Source organism: Zootoca vivipara, chromosome 4 (assembly GCF_965207765.1).
Source record: "Zootoca vivipara chromosome 4, rZooViv2.hap1.1, whole genome shotgun sequence".
Lineage (NCBI taxonomy): Eukaryota > Metazoa > Chordata > Lepidosauria > Squamata > Lacertidae > Zootoca > Zootoca vivipara.
Window position 1 is genome coordinate 81954163 of NC_142587.1, and position 27060 is coordinate 81981222.

A 27060-nucleotide genomic window follows, 5' to 3' on the forward strand; every position below is an offset into this window, starting at 1 on the left:
AAAAGGAGGAAGCAGGAAATCTTTATGTGTCTAGAGATGCAAGCAGCAGCAATATGAGCTATGCACAGAAAATGACAAGAAATGCAACTTGGGTGCACTTGAATAAAGTTGGTACCAGTGATGTCTTTTTTTTAAAAAATATATTAAATCTTTATTAATTTTAAAATTGATGCTTTTGAATTATGGTGCTGGAGGAGACTCTTGAGAGTCCCGTGGACTGCAAGAAGATCAAACCTATCCATTCTTAAGGAAATCAGCCCTGAGTGCTCCCTGGAAGGACAGATCGTGAAGCTGAGGCTCCAATACTTTGGCCACCTCATGAGAAGAGAAGAATCCTTGGAAAAGACCCTGATGTTGGGAAAGATTGAGGGCACTAGGAGAAGGGGACGACAGAGGACGAGATGGTTGGACAGTGTTCTCGAAGCTACGAACATGAGTTTGACCAAACTGCGGGAGGCAGTGCAAGACAGGAGTGCCTGGCGTGCTATGGTCCATGGGGTCACGAAGAGTCGGACACGACTAAACGACTAAACAACAACAACAACAATTTTAAAATATAAAACATAACATCCAACTAAAATACAAACCAAAAAATATACAGATAAACAATCATATAAACTTCAAGCATGCTTTATCCTATCTTCCACATTGTCATTTCAACCTAACTTATGCATTTTCTTGTTCACATCTTGTTTGCAATTCGACTTCCCCTTCTCCTCCTCCCTGGCTTCAGATTTATTTACCTTTCCACTGCTTACATGTACTTTCCTCCTGGGAGTTCTACAAGTTATTTGTTTTTAACCCAAGCTCTTTAACATATATTCCAAATTTTCCCCAATTATTTTTAAATTTTTTATTCGAACCACCCCTTATTGAATTTGTCAATTTGGCTAATTCAATATAACTAATTACTTTCTCTTGCCAATTTCTAATGGTGGGAACTTCCTGGCTTTTCCATAACTTAGCAATTAGGATTCTTGCTGCCGCCACTGAATACAGAAATATCTGGGGAAGATAGCAACTATCAAAATGAACATCTTGCCAAGAATGGAGGTGCCAGAAGGAAATAGACACATTCACACATATATGGTGGTATTGTTCTAAGATAAAGCCTTTTTGGAATGGGGTATTAGAAGAGTTAAAGAAAATATTTAAATATAATATAAAGAAAACTCCAGAGGCTTTCCTACTTGGAATGGTTGGTGAAGAAGTGGAAAAGAAAGATGAAAAGATGGTACCAGTGATGTAATGGAGACTATTCTGTGCAAGACTCACTATTCAGATTGGTGTGCTATTTGGGGAGCAAGGAAGAGAGCTTGTTTGTGCAGTTTTAAAATGCTGGGAAAATGCAGTATGATGCATTTCATTAAAGATGTCCAATTTGGGCTAACCACCACCAACTGCACACTTAATGTACACCCTATCCCAAAACCTACTTTCAGGAAAGGCATCAAAACTGACCCAATGTCTCCCCACCGCAAAAACCTTACAGACTTGATCCACTCAAAACAAACTATAATGGATGTTAGTGGCTGGCTGGGGTCACAAAAGTTGGGAGATACCAAACTGGCTTCAACACATTATCAAGCTAATTATTAGCTTGAAAACCAAGAAATCCATTGACATATTTTAACATTTACCTCATGACTGATTTCACAGTTTTGCTCCAAATGATCTTCTTCACTGCAATAGGTTATAGCCTAGAACATATGAGAAAGAAAGAAGTTGTTTTAATTTCTAAAAGTATATTAACTGACTTGCAAGCTAATGCCTGCAAGCAGTGGTTTGTCTCAAAACATTTTCAATCCCTTGGATTGCAATCTAGCATTCTGGGGAAAAATAAAATTTCTGCCGAAACATCAGGGCTAATCTGGTGCATAGTGCACTTGTGCAGGTACAATACAAGCCCTTAAACAAAACCATTAACACCTTATAACTGCAGGGTGGGGACCAAATGTGGACAAACTACCCCCAGGTAGGGGAGCACGTGTCCCCCACCGGAGGAACTACCCCTTAATTTTGAGCTTGTTACCTTTTTACATACATCTTGCATTGGGTAGCAAATTGCTTTTGGATTTAATAAGGAATTACATTGTTTGATTTGCCAGCCATTGCAACAGTATTAACTACCAACTGAAAACACTGGATATGACGTGGAACTGTAATGCAGGAAAAATAGGCAAACTAAATAACATACCCATGTTAAGCTTTATATCAATCCTAGAGCTGAAAGAAAAGATTACCAGTTTTGGCAAGTGACCGGCATCATCTTCACTAATGCAATGTTTATGGTACGCCATGAAAGACGAGAGCGACATTCCAGAGAAACAGAGTTTAACGGATACTTTATCCCATGGGCTGTCTGAATGTTCCTGTTAAAGCCAGGCAAAAGATTACTGCATTATCAATTCTGCTACTGTTTTAACCTCAAAAAGTGGGCCTATGGCTGAACAGAACAAAGCTACTCACAGAACCCTTAAGAACAGATACACCAAGTACTCAAGTGGAAGCATAGAAAAAGCAAAGTATATGGCACAGTACAATTCCATTGCTAACCAAGTGGCATGTATCTTACGGAATTTCCTCCTAATGTTTTTCATATTTGTTTCTAACATTTTATGGTTCTGCTATTTGTCTGATATCACTCTTGATAATAACATGGCTTGTTCTGTAACTCTGTCTTACCCCATCTCCTAATTTCATAATTAGTAACGCAGCAGTTTGATTCAAAGCCTATTAATATTCACAATTCAGTACAGTAAGCTTGCATCTTATGCAAGGGTTCAGTTCCAAGGCAAGCCTTTGGATCCCCCCCCCAATGCTTCTGGCCCAGCTTTGGGAAGGTGGTGCAAGAGCTCCAGCAGGGTCCTAGAGTCCCCACACCCCCTTCCCAAAGCCTACTAAGTGCTTGTTCAGCTTTGGGAGGGAGGGCTCTGGGTAAAAGGTAAAGGACTCCTGGATGGTTAAGTCCAGTCAAAGGCGACTATGGGGTGTGGCACTCCTCTTGCTTTCAGGCCGAGAGAGCTGCCATTTGTCTACAGACAGCTTATGTCATGTATCCAGCATGACTAAACTGCTTCTGGCGCAACGGAGCCCTGTGACGGAAGCCAGAGCGCATGGAAACGCCGTTTACCTTTCTGCCGCAGTGGCACCAATTTATCTACTTGCACTGGTGTGCTTTTGAATTGCTAGGCTGACAGGAGCTGGGACCCTGCTAGAGCCCTCGTGCCTCCTTCCCAAAACCAGGTAAGTCTGTGGATCACAGCTTTGTGCAGGTGTAGGGGAAGGGTAATAAACAGGGAATTGGTTTCCTCCACTCTCCATGTGTAAGTAAGTGTAAGATGCGGGTTTACTGTAAAAAGGAATAAAGAAAAGGGAACTGAACCCTCTTCCCCTTCACCATCTGTTACCACAGGATCTTACTTTACTTCCAAAGGCTCTGTTCTATTATCAGAAGTAAATTAAGAATACCTGAATCATGAAGTGTGAAGGTTGACTACTCCTCCCCTACAGGCCCCATTTCATATTATGGAAAAGTCCTCCCCATCCCTTATTTTATAAATGAACAGGACAGGAGAAAAAAACAGGAATGCACTTGTCACATCGTAATTGGTTTTGAAAGTGAAATAAATCCAAAATATGTGCAGCTTGCTCTTGGAAGTCTAAGAGGAAGTCTAAATCTGACAAAATCCACCGGCAGAAATGATTTTTTTGTTGTTGGGGGTGGGGGACTGATTGCAAGAGAAGCAGGACTTACACAATTTGTTTTTATGCTTACCATAATATTTATTTCAACAAGCCTTTTCGTAAGTAGTTCTTGAAGAAGTTCAACTGCATCCTGCTGCCAAACAGTTCCAACCTGGATAACCAAGGTAGAAAAATCACCAGCACATCAGTACATTATGTAAAAACACTCAGGACTGGCCCTATCTTGGAGATTAGAATGGTTTCAACATTATAAGGGAAAAATTAAGTTCCTTTTAACCAAACGTCAGTTTCTGCTTCAAATGCCAAAATGTCTTGTGCAAAACACCTGCCGTGTTCTATATGATCTAATCCCTGAGATTTATACAGGAAGTATATGGCAGACAAGACCTCCATTTCCTTTCTGCTAACAGGAATGGTATGTTGGGCTATTGCTCCACCTTCTGACCAAGGCAGGAACAAACACTATGGAAATGGGTTGGGCTCTCATTATGCTCTTGTTTCCTGCCTTCCTCAAAGTTCAGTTATGTTCATACAGTAGTTGCTCCTGTTTATCTGTTCTCAGGCCAGTGTCTCCTCAGGGTAGTGAATGGCACTTCAGTCTTTACATGAAGCCAAACTTCAAAAATAAGTAAATAAATGAATAAATAATTTATACCCCGCCCATCTGGTTGGGTTTCCCAATCTGGGCAGCTCCCAACTGAATATTAAAAACACAATACAGTACAGCATTAACCATTAAAAACTTCCCTACAATTCCCTGGGACATGGCCTGGGACATTGCCCAGTGACTATTACAGCCATGCTATAGCATGATGCCATTGTTTAGACTACGACAGGAAAGTGATATGTCGACTTTAAAATACTGCTTTGTGGAATAGCCTGCCACCCTTTTAGCACAATCTTTTAAGGGTTTTCTCTTGAGCAGTTTTTCCATTTGCAGAAAATCCAGAAGCGTTCTGGAACTTACGAAGGCACAAGCGTTGCATATGTAATTGTTTCTATGCTCACTGTTCACAAGACCAGGTGCTTAGTACATTTCAAAATGCAGCCTCTACTCACTGGTACAGTTTTATAGAGCTGACACGGTATGGAAAATGGTGGTATGTCTGCATACAAAACAGTTGGATAGAGATGACATTGAGGAATCTTCTCAATATAGCCATAGTCCAAGTACAGCACCTACACAAAAAGCAACACAACCAGCAGATTAATTCCCAAATTTCATGATGTGATTCTTTTCTGTTTTTAAATGCATGCCAGCCAGGCACAACAGACCCATCCTTCGCTTATTTACCCTAGAGGTAGTTTTGGGAAGTAGGCATGACCTAACTGTTGGGGAAGAGCTATTGAGTCTCTTTAAGGCTGGTTTCTACCCACCCACTCCAGCACCATGGAGTACCGGTACTTGAACACTGCTGGTGGTCTTGCTGGGCTGCTTAATTATTTTTCTGCCTGCTGTAGCAATTGCAATGCACTATGCTGAATGAGTCTTAATTGCATTTTCTTGCTTCTTTTATTGTATTATATTTTACTGTATTACAATTTGAATTCTTCAGAGACATGCTGCAGCTCACACAGAGTTTGGGAACTTCTGCTTTAAAGGAAGTAAGTACCTCAATTACAAAATCATGAATTGTGCAAGTTTAGTGAAGCTATTTATTAACACGCAAATTTATCAGGACACATGGAAGAATTACAGTACAGGCAACACCCCCCCCCCCAAATTATTATCATGCATCCAATGTATGTGCAACCATGCCCATCTTGGAAGAGACCCCAAAAAGTCAGTGGGGTGTTTGCAGGCTTTTTCAATGGCGTTTCAAATATACACGTCACTTAAACGTGCACTGCCTTGGAACATAACCCCTGCGTAAATGGGGGCTTGCCTGTGCTCGAGTGTTCTCTCCTGCATCTCCCATTGTTAGCTTCCTTTGTTTCATCTATAGAATTTCTAGATCACTCATTATACAATGCTCAGAGCTTTACAGACAGAATGTTCTACCACGTTCTCTACTCCTCCTGGGCTTAAGGGAAAGCTTGACACAGAATAATGACCACCCCTACACTTGCCTGATACGTAATGTGGTGAGGTGGTAGCAAACATCCCTTACTTCTAATCAAAACTCATACTAAGAGGTCATGAATATGCCTTATCCCAAACCGGACCGCTGATCCATCTAGCTTAGTACTGTCAACACCAACTGAGACCAGATTGCCAGGGCTTTGGGCAGGAGAGATTCCCAGAGCTACCTGGAGATGCTAGGAATGAGCTAGGGTCCTTCTGCATGCCAAGCAGGTGCTCAACCAGTGAGCTTTGGTTCTTCCCTATTCAGGGAATGCAATTATTGTCACACCAGTCTTACCTTGGTAATGCCGCTGCCAACTTCCATAACTTCCCCTCGATACCACAATGTATCTGCTGCTCTTACAACACAAGCTTCTCCCCTTTTCCAACTGTAGGGTTCCAAAAGACCTAGACATTTGAAGTTCTTCTGTATATCACTCATCAGCATATTTAGCTGCTGCTCTGGAGAAAAATGCCAAGAAGTGAGCTTTGTTAAAGCTATTTATATGATCACTTTTAACCAAGTTCCATATATTCGTATAGTGGAATATCAATATAATGGCTTAACAGAATAATTTAAGAGTTGCAACATAAAATATATTTGAATTAAATGCTTAAATTTCCTTGAAGTATGAGTGGCAGCATTATTTACACTTTAGGAGAGGCTGGTCTAGTTCAGAGAAAGTAGAAACAGTCAAGAAAGAGGCAATCCTTCTCCCAGGTGAGGATTTTTGAGGGGCCTCTTTTGCCACTGTTTCTACTCTCCATGCAATAGTCCCGTCTCTGCTACTGTAAAAATGCTACCTCTAAATATAAATTACTTCATGATATACTGGCATTGTGGGTTTTATTATTATTAAAAAGCAGGTACTCATTTGCATACTGCATGTATAGGGGAAGCATTTAATGTTTGATATTTTATTATGTTTTTAATATCCTGTTGGAAGCTGCCCCTTCAGTTTTTGAAAAGGCAGTTTTCGCCAACTTAATGCAAGAATATCTAACTGTTTAGAAGAAAGATACTGCCACAACCTTTGGTTCATTTCCAGGGTTGTGTGTTACTGAGCTTCATCTTTCCAGAATGAGCGAAACACTGTCCAGTCTTTGTTAAGATTTTGTAATAAATGTGGGTGGAGAGGCCCGGCCAGATGGGCGGGATATAAATAAATAAATAAATAAATAAATAAATAATAATAACAACAACAATGTACAAAATAGGACTGTCTGTTAACGAACACATGGCTGGCAATGGACTCCTGTGACATTCAATTATATAAATCCAGATTTGTCACCACTATTGCTGGAGCAGGTGCAGTGAAAGGCACCCTCTTTCATTTATGGAAGGCATAGGCCAGTTTCCCAAACTTGGGGAAAATCGTTCCTAGCTATCAGGACCAGTAGTCAGAGATTATGAGAATTGTAGTCCAAAAACAGCTGGAGACCCAAGTTTGGGAAAAACTGGCATAGGCAATGGTGCAGACTTCCTGGCACACGATTTTTTGCTTCTGTTGGTTTCATTTTCCAGCAATTTGTAGTACTTGATCCTATTCTGCTGCTTTCTCTTTAGAATGAGTAGTGTCATATAAAAGATTTGATACTCCTAGTGGCTGCAACTTGAAATCATGGCTCACTCAAGGATTTGAGTGGCTGCTCAATTAAACATTTGTGTGCTAGGGTCTGGGCAACTGGCTCTGGCTGAAAAATTAACAATGCAGAAAAGCGAGGGGAGAAATACACACAGACAAGTTCTCAGCAACACGGTTCCAATTTAGTATATATGCAAGCACTGAGATAAAATGCTTTGGCGACCAGCGAACAATGTCTCCTTTTGGAGGGACTCTGGTTTCTGGTCTCAAAGTTTGTTTCCTTTCTCTGCATCCAACTCTGGCTGCTTTTCCTGCTATGATGTTGAGCTGTGGCACACAGCTCAGTTTATGTTGTTTTGCAAGGTTTGTGTTGTATTTTACTGATACAAATCAGTAAATATCAAAAGTTAAGAAAATTATGTACAGTACTAATGCTGCAATTGCATATCATCACTGCAGTACAACATTTTGCCTTTTACCTTGTGACTTTGGAATCACATAAATAGTTCCAGTGTCTGAAACGCAGCTGACTACAGCACTGAAGATGGCTGAGGAAGGGATGGCTGGTGGTTTGTAGGCTTCAACTGTTACAGGGCGAGTCAAAGAGACTTTCAGTTCTTGCTCTTTGTGATCTGTGATCGAAGGATCAACGTCTTTCTCTGGTTTGGAAGAGGCTGGTGTACATTCTGTGTCTGCAAGCAATTGGCTTACGTCTACATTCTCTTGCTGGAAGGGCGTGTCAGGTGGCTTCTCAAGGGATGCTGTACTAGATGCTCTAAGGGAGCTTCAACAGAAAATAGGTCATCCAGTAATGGAATCAAATAAAATTCAAGTTTTAATTTTATTTCTAGCCCAAAGACTTTTTCAGGCCAATTCTTTTCTTGAATTCTGCAGCTTAGGAAAGTTACTAAGGGGACCTGACCCTGAACTTACCTACTCATGGGGCAACTTTGACAGGTGGGTAAGACCACCTGCCTATCATTCACCCAACATCATGAAGTAATTATCTCTATCTAGCTTTTCCAAAGAGATAGATGATACTTGGTGAAAAATACTCTCTAATACCTTTCTTAAAGAGTTCTATTGCTAGTTAGTCCTCAATACTATTGATAAACTAAACCGAGTCTGAGGTGCTAGCAGCTGTTGGCTTTGTTAGGAATTAGTAAAATTAAACTTATTCAAGTAACAAATAATAATACTTCAAATTTATATAGTTCATTTCAAATGTTCAAAGCTTTTTTTATATCAAGCATATCAGTTATTACAATGTTCTTATATATTATAAAGCCACAGGTGATAGCTTTGCCCAAGTGGTTTTCTCTGAACAAAGGAAGGAAATGAACTTAGGCTTCAATAGGAAGGAAGTGCTAAATACTTCCTTTGAAGTCACACTGTTTCCTGCCTTCAAGAGATAGGAAGTGCTAAACTCACTTGGAGACATCCAGCACCCAAGAGAGCATAAATATTCTGAAAAATGCATACCTTCTTTTTCTAAATGCCAAACCTTCTTTAATCATGTATTCCGAAATGTCAGTATATAGCCCTCCATCTTTGCTAAAAACTTTCACAGGTAAAGGTGACGTGTTACTTTCCTGGGATAAAACATACTTCTTGTAAGAAAAGGCAGCTATTGTTGGTTTTGCATTACTACTATAAAGTGAAACAAAGTTCTTCAGTGTGCAGCAACTGGCCAAACCATCAAATTAATACATAGCAAACTGCTAGTTTACTGACGTATGTCAGGAAATGCAACAAATCCTAGATACTTGTGCTGAGTTCACAACTTCTATATATTAGTAAATGAAATTGTAGACAGGCACAAGCTTCTGTGAGAAGAGTATGGCTAACTTTCCAAAAATATGTATTTATGACTGGACAGAAGTAGTACTGGATTACCACATTCAGGAATAAATGGGAAAGGAATTGAGTAGACTATTATTATTATTATTATTATTATTAAATTAGTATACTACCCTTCATCTGTAAATTGCAGGGTAGTTCACAGCATAAAAATGTAAGATAAAAACACAAAACATGTAATAAAACAAGATCAAATTTGGTGAGAAATGTTTAGAACTGGGGCATCTTCTGTTTATTTAAAATGTGTTCCCTTCACCACCAGGCCTGATTTAAACCATCCTGAGCAAGTACAGTGACAGAATTTGGGAACCCTCTCTATTCTAACCGATGGGATAGGCAATTAGGAAGCCAAGTACTGTCATCCAGACTTAAGACAATAATTTGTATTCCCAGATGTACTTACAGGTAGGACATTAACATACATCATACAGAGCAATTGAAGAGAATGTTGATGACATCTCTGCATGATACTCTTTGCTAGATATCAAACACTAGCCTAGATGTCACCCTGTTTGCAGATAAACCAGATATAATCAATAGCTTCTTGCATATTTGGACACAGCCATAACCTCCCTTACAGGATGCAGCACAGTGACCAACCCCAAATGAAGGGTTATGGGATGCAGAACATTAACTGCAACCCCCCAACACCCCCTCCATTGTCTCTCAAAACAGATGGATGCCAACCAAACTATTTGCTTGGAGAGCAGGCTCATAACTTAGATGCATTTTACTTGCACAATTTCAACTTTACACACTTGGAAGGGCTTGCTGACAAGCCAATGTTTCCTTTAAATGATCTGCCCGCCACCTCAACATAAGCTGGCAAGTTTTCACTAAACTCAGTGGTTTCCAAAAGAGACTTTGATGTTGGCTGAAGTGTTCTTAGCCAACTACCTGATTCGTTGTCATTACTTAACCAAATGGATTTTATCACAGCAGCCAGATTGTGCTCTTTTCACTACAGGGAGAAGCTAGTAAGAATGCTGGCCAATTCTAGTTCTAACAAAGCAGAACCACACATACATTTTGTCACTTCCTCCCTGGAGAGGAAGAGTGTTCAAGGTTGTGTGAGCTAAGGCATATTCCAAGTCTCCATCCAGACAGAATCCTGGGGGCCCGAAGTAATAAAGGGACACGTTCCAGTATCTTAGCCAACTACATACTCCACATGTTTTAGTTGTACAAAGAGGTTACAATTCTCCCCGAAAGAAAACTTGCACTGGTAAATCACACATTTACCACTACAAAGCTCTCTATTAAAGTTAGGCCTATACCGCTACAAACCTGTATTATTAGGTTTACCACAGCTCCAGTTAAGTAACGCGCAAGAACATCACAGGCAGTTCCTGTCCACTGCTCAGTCCCACCAGCTGGTCTAAAACGAGATGCATGGGGAGGAATGAAAAATAATTTCATCTCAAATGATACCCTCTCCCCTATTGCTCATACAATTGCTGGAGGGGACACACATCTTCCAGCAGGTGGAACATCTGTAACAGCATCACTTCGATTAAGCATTATATTTTTCAACTGCCCAGTGAGTCTCATTCCTCATTTTAAAAAATATAGAGAAATTTCAGTCTTGTTGACAAATACAGATGCTGCCCAAGGAGCACTGGAAATGGCCACTCCTAGTGTTTCTACATGGCATGTGAACACACGGTATAGCAGATACAGGTTTGGGCACCCTGCTTCAGACCCAAGTTCAAAGCCCAAGACTGCTGCAACACTTGCAGAATGGGAGAAAGCATGTTTCAGAACCGAATGAAATGGACACTTTACCTTATGTCTGTTAGAGAGCACTCTACTGCAAGAGGCTTGTGCATCTTCAGATTTTGCTCAAGTTCTCTTAGGGAGACAGTATCTATAGTTTTAGTTATGCCAAAGTCAATGAGGAACACCTGCAAAAGACAGGTACAAGAAAAATACAGTTCTTCAATGGCCCAAATTAGACTTATCATGGACCTACAAAACTCTGGCTGACCTTGCTAGGAAACTTCTCTTAGCCGGCTACAGAGTACAACCAACCTCATTATGATACTTCTTTTGAAAATGGATGAGAGATTTTTGCAGTAATACATCATTCAGCCTGTTTAACTGATTAATAAGTTAGGTTTTATCTAGGATAAAGAATGCATTAAATTCCACATACCGGTATTAAATCACTAAATGAGTGCTTCCTAGTCATAATGAACGCAGTGATACTTATCTATATGAAGTAGTGATTTTATAATGGTGTTTACCTCAAGTTTACTTTCTGAAACAATCCTGCGTATTTGGCCTCTCTGCCACTGATTCAGATCATGTACAAAAGCAGCGCAATTCATATCAGTTTTCCATTCAACTGTTTCTCTTTCTGATTCCAAGTAAGTGGCTGCCATCTTTTCCTGTAAACTATTATTATAAGTAGCCAAATAGACAATCAATTCTACATGCCAGTATTGTTCTGAAAGAAACCTACTTTTCTAAAGGCTAAAGATCTATACAGTGGGGTCAATAATTTATTTAACTGTTAAGATTACAACTGTACATTGTTTTCTAGTCTTGAACAATCTTTTCTGCTTTGTGCGTTTAGAACCCGCCCTTCATCATTTAGTTTCAAAGATATTAACAAATATGACATTAACACAAAATAATTAGCAATATTTCTAAAGGGGAACACATAAAACATGAAATCATAAAGCATCAATAAAACTGTACATGGGATGTCATTCCACCCCATGGACGTTAATCAGCAGCAGTAGCACAAGAAGGGACTCGTCTCAAAACGTTCTTTCAAATATTTAAACCCCAAGTTGACCAGGGCTTTCTTTATATGTCATCATAAGCACCTAATAATTGGCAAACAATGCAATTCTGAAACCAGACAGTGGTGCCCATTAACCAATGGTGCATTTCGTAACATCTGAACCTTTTTCAAAGGCAGCACCACTTAACACATTGCAATTGTCCACTCTAGTTCATATAAAGTGCCTAACTGCAGCTAGACTATCTCTGTTCGGGAAAGCCTATATAGCTAATGAACCAGCTGAAGCAGAGAATATGCATCCCTAGCTACAGAAGCCACTCGGGCTTCTAGTGACAATATAGCCTCTAGGAGCAACTCAAGCAACACACCTATTCTTTCAAGAGGAGTCCAACCTCAAATAAGGTACCTCTTCAAATCCAGTATCCAAGAACCCACAACAACTTTGTTTTGTATGGTTTCAACTGACCCACAACCAGCCCATACTGCCTCTTCCGAGTCAGATGGAAGAGGGGGAATTTTCATGTCTGCATATTTGATGATACTTTACTTCAACTCACTTTTGTCAGCAGATGTTAAATATCATGGGAGTTGGGATCAAACCATGCAGAATCCTGCAGGTCAGTTTCCACATGGCTAAGCAAAAAAAACCCCATTACTATTCTCAGAAAGCACCCCTAGCAGGTAAGAGTGGAATCCACTGCAAAGCCATGCCTCCAGCCCTAAACCACCAGAGGTTCTCCAGGACACTGTGGTCAATGGTACAAAAAACCACTGTAGGTTCATAAACCATAACCAGGGCTGCATTCCCTGCATCCTTTCTTCCAGATAGTTAACTTGCTCCTAGTATGCTTGTAACTGAACTCCCACCATTATCTTGAGAATGTTGTCCAAACAGAACATGGAGCGCTTAGCTTGAATGTTCCCTTCGGAGAGTAGGCAGGAGCAAGCCAGAAAGAGTTGGTTACTTTCTTCCACCGTTTATGTCAGGTAAAGGGGTGAAAGGACCATAAAAATCTGGTCCATCCCAGTTCTGCATGAGATAGACATACATATGTATGGGGACAGGAAAGACTTGCTCCTATCTATTCTATCTATTAACCCATCCATCTATGTAAAATATTTTTCTGTCTTTAACTTTCAAGCATTGGCATGCCAGCCATCCACAATAGGAAGTGGCCAACATGCTGGGTGTCTTGCCACTGGTACACTTGAATCACAAATACAGCAAGTCCCTGGGAAAAACCAAGACATTCTGATGACATTCTGTGGTCCCCCAGGGGCCATTTTATGGAAAAAAAACATGGCACATTGGCAGCAAAGACTTTTTTCTTAGTTTAACGACTATTTTAATCATCCTGCAGGAGTTGTGGAATACGTAAAGTTAAGCAACAACAGTTGTCAAAAACAAAAAGAACCAAAAAGCATGAAGTGCTCTGACCCAGGTCAAGTGGGAAAAGGACCTTACCTTTTCAGAATCTGTTCCGATGACATCAAATGCACGTAGAACTTGCTTGGGGACACAACGTGACTAATTCGCACTTGCAGTTCTTTGCTGCAATCTAATTCTGTGCCTTCAAACTGTATCGACTCTTCATTCCCAGGCTGTAAATTATCTCTATGCGCTTTGAAGAGTTCTTCTGGAGTAGGATCCCAAACTTCATGATGTGATTTGGTAATCATTTTGGTGTCACTGTAGAATTTGGTTTTATTTAGTTTTTTGTTTCATCTGTCAATATCAGACAAGTAGCAGCAGAAATGCCCTCCACAAAACATAACCAACAAGTTTTAAACAAAGACCTGGTTGGCATGTTAACATTAAGCCAAAACATGGCTAAGCGTATAAACCAGCAAGAGTGATGGTTTGTTAAAACAAACAAAAAACACCACAATGTCACTCTACCCTTGCTATGCGCCAATCTGGGCTTCTGGTGTGATTTGTCTTTCTCCAAAACGAACCATGAGCTGTAAACCAAGGTTTGTTTCTTGGCTTAGTGTTCAGTTTGTTTGGAGTGAGACAAAATCGTGAGTCTATGTTTGTACTCAACACTAAGCCAAGCCATTTAAGCACTACCTGAGTTGATATTATATACACTTCACTAAGAAATACTGGGCTGCTCAAATTCAGAGGTTGCAAAAAGATTATGAGCATGTTGAAGTTAATGAAGCAGCACACTCACCTTAATACGTAAGATGCCAGACCTTCTTTAACCAAGAGGCTGTTAACACTCCAAGATGCCTTTGGTGGCACACATACACTTTCATAGAGCTCAACAGACAGTATATTGTCTTCAGATTTTTCTAGAGGTAGTTGAAAGAGGTTTAAGTTCAAAATGCCAAAGGGGAAAAAAAACTAGTTACGAGTGTTGGGGAAAGGAGGGGGCATGATGAAGGTCTTAGCTGCGAACCATTTTATTTTACTTCATTATGTTGGGATTTTATTGCTTTTACCTACTGTGATTTTTAATTGCTTTTGCATTTTGTAAGCTACTTTAAAAAGTTACCTAAGAAAGATGAGGAACAAAGAAAACCAATTAAGACCAGAAGGCTGCTTCGAAACAATTACTTAATAAAATGTAGTGCCTGTGTATTTGTGACAGATAATTTAAGTCTCTGCATTAAAAAACTGGATTTATTTTTTTAAAAAAAGTGTTCTGAAAGCCTCATATATTTCCAAAGCTTCATATTCTTACAAATAATTTTATCTCATTTGTCACCAAAATGGTCATGTGATGTAGGTTAATAAGATACTGTGGCTTAACAGTTAGCCAGCATGTTTTATGGCTGAATTCCAAATACCTTCCCCTTCCTCCCAACTGGAAAACCATTGATCGGGTTGGGACTAAGCTGCCCCTGTGTTGCTGGCTGGATGTAGCTGAGCACCAAGCCAATCCAATTAGGTAGGGAAAGGGAAATAGTCCTATGACAAGAGCAGCAAGCAGTCCTAACAACATTAAGGTACTTATCCCAAGGAGAAATTGAGAATTTTCCTGACAGGCTGGATGGGAGGCACTGTCCCTGTCAAGTTGCTGTCCACTGAGTGAGAACGGATAATTTGGTTTTTGAGCCAGCAACTCTATTTGGCTTTTAATTACTCAGTAGGTTACCCAAGACAGACAAACACTTACCAATAATAAAGCAGAGCATACATTTATCTTGAATTAGTTCTTCAAATCTGTCCTTTGATTTACTACTCCATTCATTTGCTCCCTTATTTGGTATGATATGGGCCAGCTTGCACCTGATGGCCTAAATTATAAAACATAGCCTAATTTGTTTTAGTTTCAATGCCATTCTTCTTTTAATGAAATTTCAGTGTGCTTACGCAGGGCTCCCAGCAATCTCTAATCTAGGCAACAATTAAGTACGCATCTCCTGTAGTGCTTTCTTGCTATAGCACCAAGTATTCTCAGACCCACTGTTGAGCCGCAGGGTGCCTACCTTTCACACAACAGCAACTTGCCCCGCTCTTAAAACATAGCACTTGTGTGCAAATTTCTTTGGCTCTGCATGTGTTGGAGGGGAGAGAGATTCTTAGAGAAATGCTTGACACACGGCTAACTTCTATCTGTTACATTTATCATATTGTTAGAATTTAGTGGACACAGAATTACACTTTATAAGAGGAGATAATTCACAAGCATTAGGAACTGAACTCCAAGCTGAGCAGAAGGTGCTTTGTCAGGAATACATGGCATTCTGCATATTTAGATTTATCTCATGCAGGATGCTGTTCTAACTTACCTTTGCTGGGAGAGCTAAAAACTCATCTTTGATTTTACGCATGTCTTTCACATTTATTTTAGCGGTGTTCCCAAAGTCAACATATTTAACCTCAACTTCTTGGTGGCCTGGCAACCCTTTAGAAAACATTATGTGGTTAGGAATCAATGGTACATGGACATTATTATAGGAAACATTTGTGTACACCTACAACAATGACAGTCTCAGTCCAGCCATACCTCGGTGATTGAGTTGCAGCATTAAGGAGAGTGATGTTACTGCAGATATATGTAATCCCATCCGAGCTCCACACACAAACTTTGAAATCAACATCACTTCCTTCAAAACCATCCATCAAATACTGCATACATGGCAATTTTAAATAATAGCAATATCAACAATCAAGAGACAGATACTCCTTTACATTATTAAACAAAGAGAATTCATTAGCCTGTTTTTCAATAAATATATATATATGGTTTTATATGTTATATTAAAAAAGAATGGTAGCATGTTAATGAACAAGTTACGGCACCCCATATCCGAAATGGCAAACCATGGTTTAACACTTGCCCCACAGATCAGAATTAAAACCTAAATTTTGAAGTGGGTTTCAAATTCTCATTTGGAGATAAACTGTGAACCATCGTTTGCCTGCTGCAACTTCAATCTACGGTACCTATGGTTTACCACAAACCAGAAAATGCAAGCCGTGTGGCTATTAAACCCTGCTTCATTGTAGGAAAGATGGGTGTATTACTTGGACATAAGAAAAAGAAATCAGTGGGAGAATGAAATGGGAGAAACCAGCATTCATTTAAAACAGAAAATGAATTAAATAGGTGTCTTGAAAATATTGAGGTGATTTGATTGGGGGGGGAGCATCAAAACAAAAGTCCTCTAACTTAAAACTACAGTTACTTACCAACAACCTGTGCCCTGTACCAAACTCCATCCTCTTCAAATTTTGCTATGCATGGTTGACCCTGGACCGGACAGAGAATTTCCAAGCCAACTCTGTTGTCATTTTTATATACTTCCTCAACTTTGCTGAGAAAAGCTGCAAATTCTGGGCCTTCTTCTACCTAACGCAATGGAAACAGTATTAACCACTATGGATTGTAGTCAACACACTCTTACTAAATGTTACATCACACAGAAAGTCAAACTGATGCACTCTGTACCTAAAGAACTTGATTTTACATCTGCTGAAGAAATGGGGGAAAGTAGCACATGACACACTGAAGCCAGACTGTGATGCGTGAAGATGCGTATCAGATAGCTGAGAAAAGGCAGCTGATATGGGAGACTTGCTCAGTTGACATTGCATGCAAGGTGGAGAGCTCTTAAGCTCTTTCCAGGACCAGTTTTTCTGGCATGGCAAGAGATTTTAAGCTCTCTGCCTTGCTTACTGGGCTTTGGGAGGGTCTCACATGGCCTCATCAGACACATATCATCTCATGAGAACCTCTCAGAGCCCAAGAAAAGCAAGGCAGAGAGCTAGAAAAGTATCTGCCTTGCTTCACGGTGGTGGTGGTGAATATTCCTTTAGTGTGCTGGCTCTGGAAAGGAAGATTACTTGTGCAGGGGTAGTTCCTAAGGCAATTGTGGCTTCATGTCCCTGGAACATAATCCCCATTTAGGTTGCAAGTGATCTGTATTTTATACATCTGAAATGGTAACTTGAAAAACATACCGTACTACCGTACTCCCAATTTACAGCAATAAACCTATATTTTTATGCTCCAAAATGTTCCAAAATAGAAAGTGTAAACCATTTCAGGAAGCATATTTCTTTTATTAATTTTTTAAAAAATTCATTTTCCATTAATAATATTCCAATTAATAACAAATCAAATCATGTCATACCAAATCTCAGGAAGCATTTTTCAATAATGTCAACACAAAAATTAAATATACTGAATAATACTTACTAGCTGAATGTAGAAATCACCTGGGCTAGTAATATAACTAACAACAATGGTGACTTCTGTATTTTCCTTTGGTATCGCAGGTGACCAGTACTGCAGGAATTCAATGTTTTCAGTTTGATCAGAAACTTCAGTGCGAAATCTAGTAAAGGAATAATCTAGAATGAACTGCTGAAGTCAGCCACAAGAGGGAGTTTCAGATGGCTCCCACAAGTGCTTTTTTTCTAGAAAAATAGGTGCCAGTACTCACAGTAAGTGCCACATTTTTAACAACAAAAAGAGAGGTGCCGATACTGTGTACCCTTGAGTACCCCTTGGGGAAAAAAGCACTGGCTTCCACTGAATTCCACAGAACCAACTTAATGACCTGCATTTGAAACACATTTGAGAAGGCGCAAGACATACTTACTGTATTTTTCCGTGCATAAGACTATCTTTTTCCCTAATTTTTTGAAGTTTAAAATAAGAGATTGTCTTATACATGGATAGTGCATAGTGCATTTTCTTAATTTTGGGTTTAAAAAATACGGATTGTCTTATACATGGGGGCGTCTTATAGACGGAAAAATACGGTATTCGAGTGTAAGTTTGCAGGCCAAGTATGACAATATAGGAACACGCACAGCCGACAGTTTCCTCTTTCCTTCTTTCTAGTGTTGCCCTTTTCTGCTTTACTCTGCCTTTGCCCAGTTGCAGCCTCACAAGAACAAATCAGCAAACAAAAATGAAATGCCCATGACCAGTAAGTAGGAACAAGGTCTGAAAGTTACTGGGCAAGCACAAGCAGTTTATTTCATGAGATGGAAATGAAATGCCATTATTTGGCAAGTAGAGTACGATATGCAGATATTGGGAAGGATCAGGTTGATTCTTCATTTACAGATAGAAGCCTCCTTCAATTCCATCTCTCTGGTAGAGGCACTGATCAGTTTAAAGATATAAACTATGGGGCTTACAGGGTATATCCAGATTTCATATTACTGTATTTTAAGAAAAACCCAGCATTTACATTTTAAAATAAAAAATTGAATCATAAGACATTTATCCACTCTGGAAGGTGGGGATATAAACTGAACAGATTAGGGGAAACAGGATTATGGAAAAATGGTGAAAACTGACTTTAGGTCCCTTCCAGTACCACAATTCTATGATTTTCCATTCTCACCCTCACTATACCAAATCTTTTTTAAAAAAATGTTCTTAGGTTAGTGGTATTTAACAGTTAGCGGGGTTTAGCCAATTTGTGGCCAATTCTTGCTCTCTGTTATAAAGGAATGCAGTCGTACTTTGGCTCCTGAAAGCCTTTAGTATACAGTTTGAATGTGAAAAGTAAAGTGACTGAAAGTCTAACTGGAGAGAACAATCTAGAATTTTAGTAATTAAGCATTTGTAGCTAGTCATGCTAGCAGAAGAGAAAAATAAGACGTTATCATCTTAATCTAGCCTTTATAGCAGACATAACCCACAACACATAATCACACTCACTTAAAGTGTATTCCATGATTTCAAGAGGAATTAGTTTTAATTAAGTCCATGGGGTCACGAAGAGTCGGACACGACTAAACAACTAAACAACAACAAGTACATTTAAAAAAAATAACCCTATTTTATCTCTAACCCTAAAATGCTTTATATTGCATATACCTTGCCAAGTCCAAAAAAACTAAAGCATCTCTGAGAGATACAGGCATGTCACTACTTATTTTGTTTGCTGGCGGTTTCATCAGATCAACAATAAGCACACCATCCTCTTCTCTGAAGACTTTCATTAGAACAGCTTTGTTTTTTACCATTTTCAAAAATTCTGTCCTTGCTTTTCTGCTCCAACCTTCAACCTGATGCAGGGGGAGAGAGAAGTTCAGAATCCTATCTACCTGCAGACTTTAGGATTTAAGTACAGTACCAAGAACTACTAAATATGTAATATGTAACAAAACTCAGGACTCAACCACACTGTTATGTACATTGCATGGCATCCAAACACATCAAGACTTTTAAAATATTTAATCTTGGGATCACAGCTCACCAACTTCCACAGGATGTAGAGATTTAATTCTTCCCTCCTCAGCTGCAACCCCAATGAAAACCACCCCAGCACCAAGCTGCCATTAGATAGCATAAAAAGCTCCACTGGTGCCTGCTGCAATCTCTCCATATCAAATCGCAGCATGGAAGGGCTATTTCCATGGGGATCAGAGTTGGGAATCAGAATTTTAGAGTTGGAAGGGAACCCCAAGAGCCATCTAGTCCAACCACCTGGGACGCAGGAATCTCAACTAGATCAAGCATGACAGATGGCCATCCAAGCTCTGCTTAAAAACCTCCAAGGAAGGAGTCCACCACCTCTCATGGAAGTCTGTTCCACTGTCAAAATGGTTAAACCCAGGAATTCCCTAGGATTTCAGTCAGCAGTATTTCACATTCCCACATGGAGTTTGCTCTGGATCAAACGTAGGGCCATTTACCTGCAAACCAGGTGCCCTACCAGTGAACTACAGTCCTTTCCAGTTCTGATTTACTGACTGGTGACAAACCACTGCTTGTTAATTTAGACACCATACCACACAAATTAATTTCCCCCCGAATTGAACTAGCAATGTTTACTCATAAATGTTCTTTGAATGGGTATTCTGTGCAATCACAAATAGGAATGATCTGTGTAGAAGACAGGTTGAATCTTCTAAAACACGAGTAGGCAAATTAAGGCCCAGGGGCCGGATCCGGCCCAACCGCCTTCTAAATCTGCCCTGCGGACGGTCCAGGAATAAGCATGTTTTTACATTAGCATAATGTGTCCTTTTATTTAAAATGCATCTCTGGGTTATTTGTGGGGCCTGCCTTCTGTTTTTACATAAGTAGAATGTGTGCGTTTATTTAAAATGCATCTCTGGGTTATTTGTGGGGCATAGGAATTCGTTAATCCTTCCCCCCAATATAGTCTGCCCCCCCCCAAGGTCTGAGGGACAGTGGACCAGCCCCCTGCTGAAAAAGTTTGCTGCAAAGGTAAAGGGACCCCTGACCATTAGGTCCAGTTGCAGACAACTCTGAGGTTGTGGCGCTCATCTCACTTTATTGGCCAAGAGAGCTGGCGTACAGCTTCCGAGTCATGTGCCAGCATGACTAAGCCGCTTCTGGTGAACCAGAGCAGCGCACAGAAACGCCGTTTACCTTCCTGCTGGAGCGGTACCTATGTTTCTACTTGCACTTTGACGTGCTTTCGAATTGCTAGGTGGGCAGGAGCAGGGACTGAGCAACGGGAGCTCACCCCATTACGGGGATTCGAACCGCCGACCTTCTGATCGGCAAGCCCTAGGCTCTGTGGTTTAGACCACAGTGCCACCTGCTGTTTTTAGACCCCAGTTCTAAAAAGTTAGGCACATTAGGTTACTGTCTTTATTGAGTACAGTACAAGAATTACATCATTATGAAGGAAGGGAAAGCCATCTCAATCAGGAAAAGTCAGAATATGAACATTTGATTGTTTCTTTAAAAGAGACACTAACTTCTCTAAGAATGCAGAAGGCCAGACAATATAGTTCTTACTTACTGAATTTTTGGGAACAATGTCCTTCAGGGAGCACTGTAGTGCTAAATGATTTATACCACTAAGCTGTGCCTCTATATGTAAATCAGGTTTCTTCACAACCAAGCTTAAGTCTTCAGTCACCATATACTCTAGAGTGATATGTTCTGGATTAACGCCAATGTTATTAGGTACGCTTGATGGCAGAAAGGGAAGATAACAAATATTATTTCTCAATATAAGCTTGGAATAAAATGCTACATAAATAGGCAGATTTTTTAAGTCTAAAAAGTTTTCTGTTGTTTAAGAGATGCTTTACTGGGAACAACTGAACTGTATTATTCAAAAGAGATCATAAAAAGCAAATCAGCACATTGAAATGTTACCTATCAGCTCTAAGATAGTTTTATAATCAGTTGTTTTAGACCAGCTCCAACTATAATCTACTCTGACAATGGCTCTTCAGTTAAATGGATCAGATGATGGGACAGAGCTCTGTAATAACCCTCAAGATGTTCAGGCAAAATAATCAAGCTGTTGGGTGGCTTGTACAACTGATAACCCCCAGGTTAAGTCTACTGCAGTATGTTGTACGTGAAGTTGAAAACAATTTGGAAACATCAGAACCAAGGGAATGAACTCATCCTGGAGTCATTGGGGTATGGGGGGGGGATTGGCAATTTTCTCTCATTACACACCAATGTAGTTCTGCATAAAGGTAAAGGTAAAGGGGCCCCTGACCATCAGGTCCAGTCGTGTCCGACTCTGGGGTTGCGGCGCTCATCTCGCTCTATAGGCCGAGGGAGCCGGCGTTTGTCCACAGACAGCTTCCGGGCCATATGGCCAGCATGACAAAGCTGCTTCTGGTGAACCAGAGCAGCGCACGGAAACGCCGTTTACCTTCCCGCCGGAGCGGTCCCTATTTATCTACTTGCACTTTGATGTGCTTTCGAACTGCTACGGTAGGTGGGCAGGAGCTGGGACCGAGCAACGGGAGCTCACCCCGTTGCAGGGATTCGAACCGCCAACCTTCTGATCAGCAAGCCCTAGGCTCTGTGGTTTAACCACAGCGCCACCTGGGTCCCTCATTACACACCAATGTAGTTCTGCATACATGTCCCCTAAACAAGCAGAAACCATGCTATTATTTGTGGGTGGCAAACTGACGGGCATGGGACCACCCAAATCTGGAATATGAATTGGGCCTACGTGAAGAAGGCAGGGACGTCTATTTGTAAAATTCCCCTATACCTGGCTTTATGGTGGTCTGGCCCTGGTTAAAATATTTTAATCAATAATTGGGGGAGGAAGAACCGGATTCTATGCACACTAGACCCAGATTACATAATCCATCTACCATGAATGGATGTAGAAGAATCACATGTTCACAGAGGACCTACACACAAAATTCACATCACCACATGCAGTTAAGAGATAGCTAGCTTGTGATTGCTTTTATATTTAACTAGCTGGTCCTGCCACGCATTGCAGTGGCTAATCCCTGACTGTCCCCACCCTGTCCTGATCCATGACCTATTCTGTCCCCCCCCCCTCCGGCTCATCCCTGTGAATCCCCCAACTCCCTCTTCCCAACCCCCCCGGCAAGTCAGTACCTCCATTTCGCCCAGTCTGTAAAGGCTTTGGCCTAGGAGGAGGAGGAGGAAGAGGAGTGGGCGGGATTATGACAATATTTGCCGTCTGTTCCTTTGATGTCCACTTTGCCTTTTTTTATATATAGAGAAAATCACGTTTTTAGGTGTGTTAGGGGTGGGATCATAACAATCTAAGGTTCTGCAAAACAGTCTTGTATTTGCAAGGAACGCTGTGTCCAAATTTGAGGGGAATCGGTCAAGCGGTTTCCAAGAAAAGTGAACACTATTTGAATCACATCGGCAATTAACTGAGCAAATTATGCACTCTTATTGTTGTTCATTTCTGCCTTATCAAGATTGGTTTTGCCGCAGGTTGTCTTGAGGTATTCCTGCATAAGGCAATGAACAAATGAAATGGTAATGAGGCTTTAAATCCACACTCCTTTTCATCGCTAGAAATTGGTGCACCTTATATATTGCCACTCGAAAGCAATATGGCAAAACCACCATATGGCAAATAAAAGGCAAAAAAATGCGTACCTTGAAATAATCAAAGCTTCAAGATGCCCAAAGTCCACAAGGAATACTTTCATCATTGCAATATCACAAATTTTGTACTTTGTTGGACCACAGGGCTTTAGTTCGTTTGTCTTCTGCAACGGCATCAGTTCAATTATTTTTCCACGACACCATATTCCATGTTCCTTGCTTTTAACAAAGATTCTTGAACCTGAAATAAATTTCAGTACACAATTTGTTGCATAATATTGTCACCGAGAGGGACATTTGAGATTAGGCAGTCTGTCACAGCAGCCATTTTTGGTGGTATCCTCAAGAGACTGATTTCCAAATGAGTTCCTGGGTCCAAAATGACTGCAGACCTCTACCCTACGATATTAAAAGGTTACTTAGTAAAACCCACAATATATATCCCCCCCACTGGAATAAAAAAAAAGACTCTGAAATTATATAAACATTATTAGTCAAAAGATTTGAGAAGTGTTGTTACCTAGTTCCAAAACGTCACTAGGACAGGACCTTTTATGATTGCAGAATTGCCTCAGAGTTTTTTCCAAACGAACAGCTGCTTTCTTCTGTGAAACTTTTCGAACGTAGAAGTGGCAAGGATTTAGAACACTGCTGACAAAAACTAATTCTGGAGCATCTGTGTGGTACAGTGTGGGTAAGAAAGGTAATGTAACAGTGAGGGAAGATCATAGGGAACATTTAAGCACACTGCTGAAAAACAACATTTTGAGACAGTACAAATTAATAAGTTTGTATTGTTACAGAAAGGGTGACATTCAGAAATGCACATGATTTGGTGCTCATTTCTGAGAAACGATTTGAACACACCAATGAATGTGCAAACATCCCTTTAAAATATGCTTCTTCACTTAATCGATCAATACTTTATTAATGAAATCAATTATGTAATAATAGATTTCATTTATAAAGTATTGATCGATTGGTAGATTCCTTCCAGCTGCAGCCTATGTAAGAAAAACAATGCATCAAGAGCAGGCAGCTATGTACTTGTAAGAATATTGTTTTAAAAACAAAGGGTATTAGCTACACAACTCTGGCAACCGGTTGGAAAGTTCTACTCACTTTCTTGATCATCTTCAATGATTTCTTCAATTATGACATCTGGAGTGGATGCTGTCCGAGCTAAAGCAGAAATGCATTTCTGAGTGAATGGAGGAGTCATTTCTTGGAAGTGAATATAATTTCCTTCAAGACATGCATCAGATTCTGGCAGAGGAGCAACTGTGTCAATGTCCTCAACAAGAGGTTCAAGGTTTACACTTATATGAGATGGAACATCAGTTCTGAATTCTTCTTCCATATTGCTCTGTTTTAGAAGGCTGCCTTCAAAACTGCACCTAAGTTGACAAATGGTTCAGAAAATATATCTTAACAATAGCCATCACTAACATGGAAGAGCAAACACTCTGTAGAAATAATAAAGAGCCTATAGGGTTTTAAGACACACACACAACACCCATTAATATTTCAGATCCATTAGGTTTGGAGAGGAGTACAAGACAGGGCTGCCCTTTTTCTATATTGATGTTGGAACTGTTGGCATGTGCAGTCAGATAGAAAAGGGAGATTTACAGTTTTGTTCATGTACCAGAAGAATTTAAACTAGCTTTGCATGTGGAAAATTTTGAGTAGAACTTCAGGGTATACAATTACTGGTACTTGGTTAAAATCTGAATGAATGCTACTTCGTGTGCTGACTGCTCATTTTGTTGGTACTCACATCTAGGCATTTGGATTCCAAGAGATATTTCTCATATGGTTTTAAATCGGATGAAAAAAATGAGATTTTCAGTGGTTTGGAAAGATAAGCATTGCTTATTAGTATTCAGGGTTAAGTTAAAACACCCAAGATGAATACTGCTCCACGGATATTAAAAAATACTTCGTTCCCAAAGTGTGTTTTCAAAATATTAACGGGACATTTCGAAAGTTTACGTGGGACAACTCACCACCCTGCTTGTCACATAAGAGAATGCAGCTGCTAGGATCAGAAAGAGGTTTTGATTTTCCAGATACAGTATTAGGTTGTATCTTAAGATATACTTGTTGGCACGTGCAAGTTTCTACAGCCTGCTCTAGCTAGGATGTCCTCCCCACCATCACAGGGCTATCTACTTCTAAATGACTAGTACCGTAGAAGGTATCATTTTGATTTGCTGTATAGTATTACTGGTTTTTTTTTTTTAAAAAAATCCATTGATATTACTTGCACACAAACTTGGAAAACTGCCTCCTAAAACCTGGCGTATTAATATTAAGCAAGTCCTAGGCTTTTAATTATTATTTTTTAACAGTATATAGCAACTCAACAATTTCTAAGTATAATTCATGACTACAAAACTCATAAGGTTTTCTGATTATATCCAAGCTATCAAAAATCTTATTCGTTATCAGAACCTCAGAACTGTTTGAGCATTACTCTCCAGTTTATTTCTGTATTGTTTCTAGGTAAACTGCTTAGTTTCTACCCCAGCACATTTCCAAATAAAATTTTTCCTGTATTACTGAAGTACCAGATGACGCACAATGATGAATGCTGAGAAAATTGATAAACCTGCAGATGCTATATAAAGCTAACACCACAATAGAAGTACTTACATGTTAGGCATATCAGGGAAAAAATTCCCCAGGTTTTCTAACATGGGGGTAATCTTTTCAGAGTCCATGTGAAACCTGTATTAGATATATAGGAAGTTCAATTGTTTGCAACCACAATTATTCATTCAGGACAACAGCAATTTTCTAACACCATAAATCTATTTACTACATTCATGGCACAATTTTATGCTAATGCCTCAAGATCACAATCAGGTTTAAACTGCAAAAACCCACAATCAGAATTACTTCAAAAAAACGTAAACACAAGATAACCACCACCATGAATGCCACAAGTAAAAACAGCAATAAAAGCATTAACAGTAAAAACCATCTAAGAAACTCCTGTTCCGAAAAGCCTTCCCGGTTGGCTTTTTAAAAAATGTTTTAAAGCATCCAGTGAAATGCCAAAATTGGTAGTGCCGTGGTGACTGCCAAGCTTATCTAGTGAGTCCTATTTTACAGATTCATTGATGCTACTGAGAATGACCTGCCCTGTGCATAAGTAAAACTTGTTCCCTAAAAGGTGGGAAGCTAATGTGATCATCTCTCCAAGCTCAGAGTCCAGGAGGGGATATATAGGTAAAGGTTAGAAGGCATGGTGGGTAACCTTTTTTTTTTGGCTCAACCACCGACATTCACCTTTAGCCAAACCTCTGGAAGCTGCATGCCAGCAGTGGGCGTGGCCACCAGAGTGCATGTGTGCGCGTGCACAGACGCTCCCACTCAGTTAATCTATTCATGTCAACTAACATGGGAGGGTGACCACCCATTTTCCTGTTATCAAGCCATCAATTTAAGGGCTGAGGAGGGGGTGATCTGCATGCTCACGGGGAGTTAATGAGAGTTGTAGTCCAAAACATTTGTAATGCACCAGGCTGGTAGATCCCCCATATAGCATGCTGAACTCTAGACCTCCTGCAAAGGGTCGACTGAAGTATATGCAACTCTTAATTTTATTTATCAGTTCTACAAATTCAGTATGGTGTTGTTTTTTAAGGTGCAGTATGGCAATATTTTTAAAAGTGCAGTAACTCTGCTATCCGTACTAAGTAATTCTATGAATGTTTACCTTGGAAGTGCTCTTTTTTTCAGACTATCTAGTTTTAAGACTTCTTCCTCCAAAGTCATTTTTAAGTTGCAGAGAACCTAGAATAAGAACATCCTAATTTAATTTAC

At 40.0% G+C, this 27060-nt stretch overlaps 1 protein-coding gene across 7 annotated transcripts in view; it reads right to left on the reverse strand.

The window, feature by feature from the left end:
* RNF17 (ring finger protein 17) overlaps positions 1–27060 on the reverse strand; it is a 40794-nt gene that overhangs the window by 5347 nt on the left and 8387 nt on the right. For 4 of the 7 annotated variants that reach the window (XM_060273834.2, XM_088668310.1, XM_088668308.1 and 1 more), the window contains 23 exons: positions 26954–27030; positions 25885–25959; positions 24349–24623; positions 23747–23902; positions 23278–23467; positions 21170–21341; positions 19267–19457; positions 17626–17764; positions 16617–16776; positions 15713–15828; positions 15097–15217; positions 14149–14269; positions 13437–13661; positions 11466–11616; positions 11005–11123; positions 10507–10597; positions 8842–8951; positions 7839–8143; positions 6072–6235; positions 4768–4887; positions 3779–3859; positions 2244–2372; positions 1641–1700 (listed from right to left, as the gene is read on the reverse strand). In XM_060273834.2, the coding sequence (XP_060129817.1) occupies positions 1641–1700; positions 2244–2372; positions 3779–3859; positions 4768–4887; positions 6072–6235; positions 7839–8143; positions 8842–8951; positions 10507–10597; positions 11005–11123; positions 11466–11616; positions 13437–13661; positions 14149–14269; positions 15097–15217; positions 15713–15828; positions 16617–16776; positions 17626–17764; positions 19267–19457; positions 21170–21341; positions 23278–23467; positions 23747–23902; positions 24349–24623; positions 25885–25959; positions 26954–27030 (3348 nt within the window). The remainder of the gene's footprint in view (positions 1–1640; positions 1701–2243; positions 2373–3778; positions 3860–4767; positions 4888–6071; positions 6236–7838; positions 8144–8841; positions 8952–10506; positions 10598–11004; positions 11124–11465; positions 11617–13436; positions 13662–14148; positions 14270–15096; positions 15218–15712; positions 15829–16616; positions 16777–17625; positions 17765–19266; positions 19458–21169; positions 21342–23277; positions 23468–23746; positions 23903–24348; positions 24624–25884; positions 25960–26953; positions 27031–27060) is intronic. The other 3 variants (XM_088668307.1, XM_060273836.2, XM_060273835.2) reach the window with 3 other exon arrangements.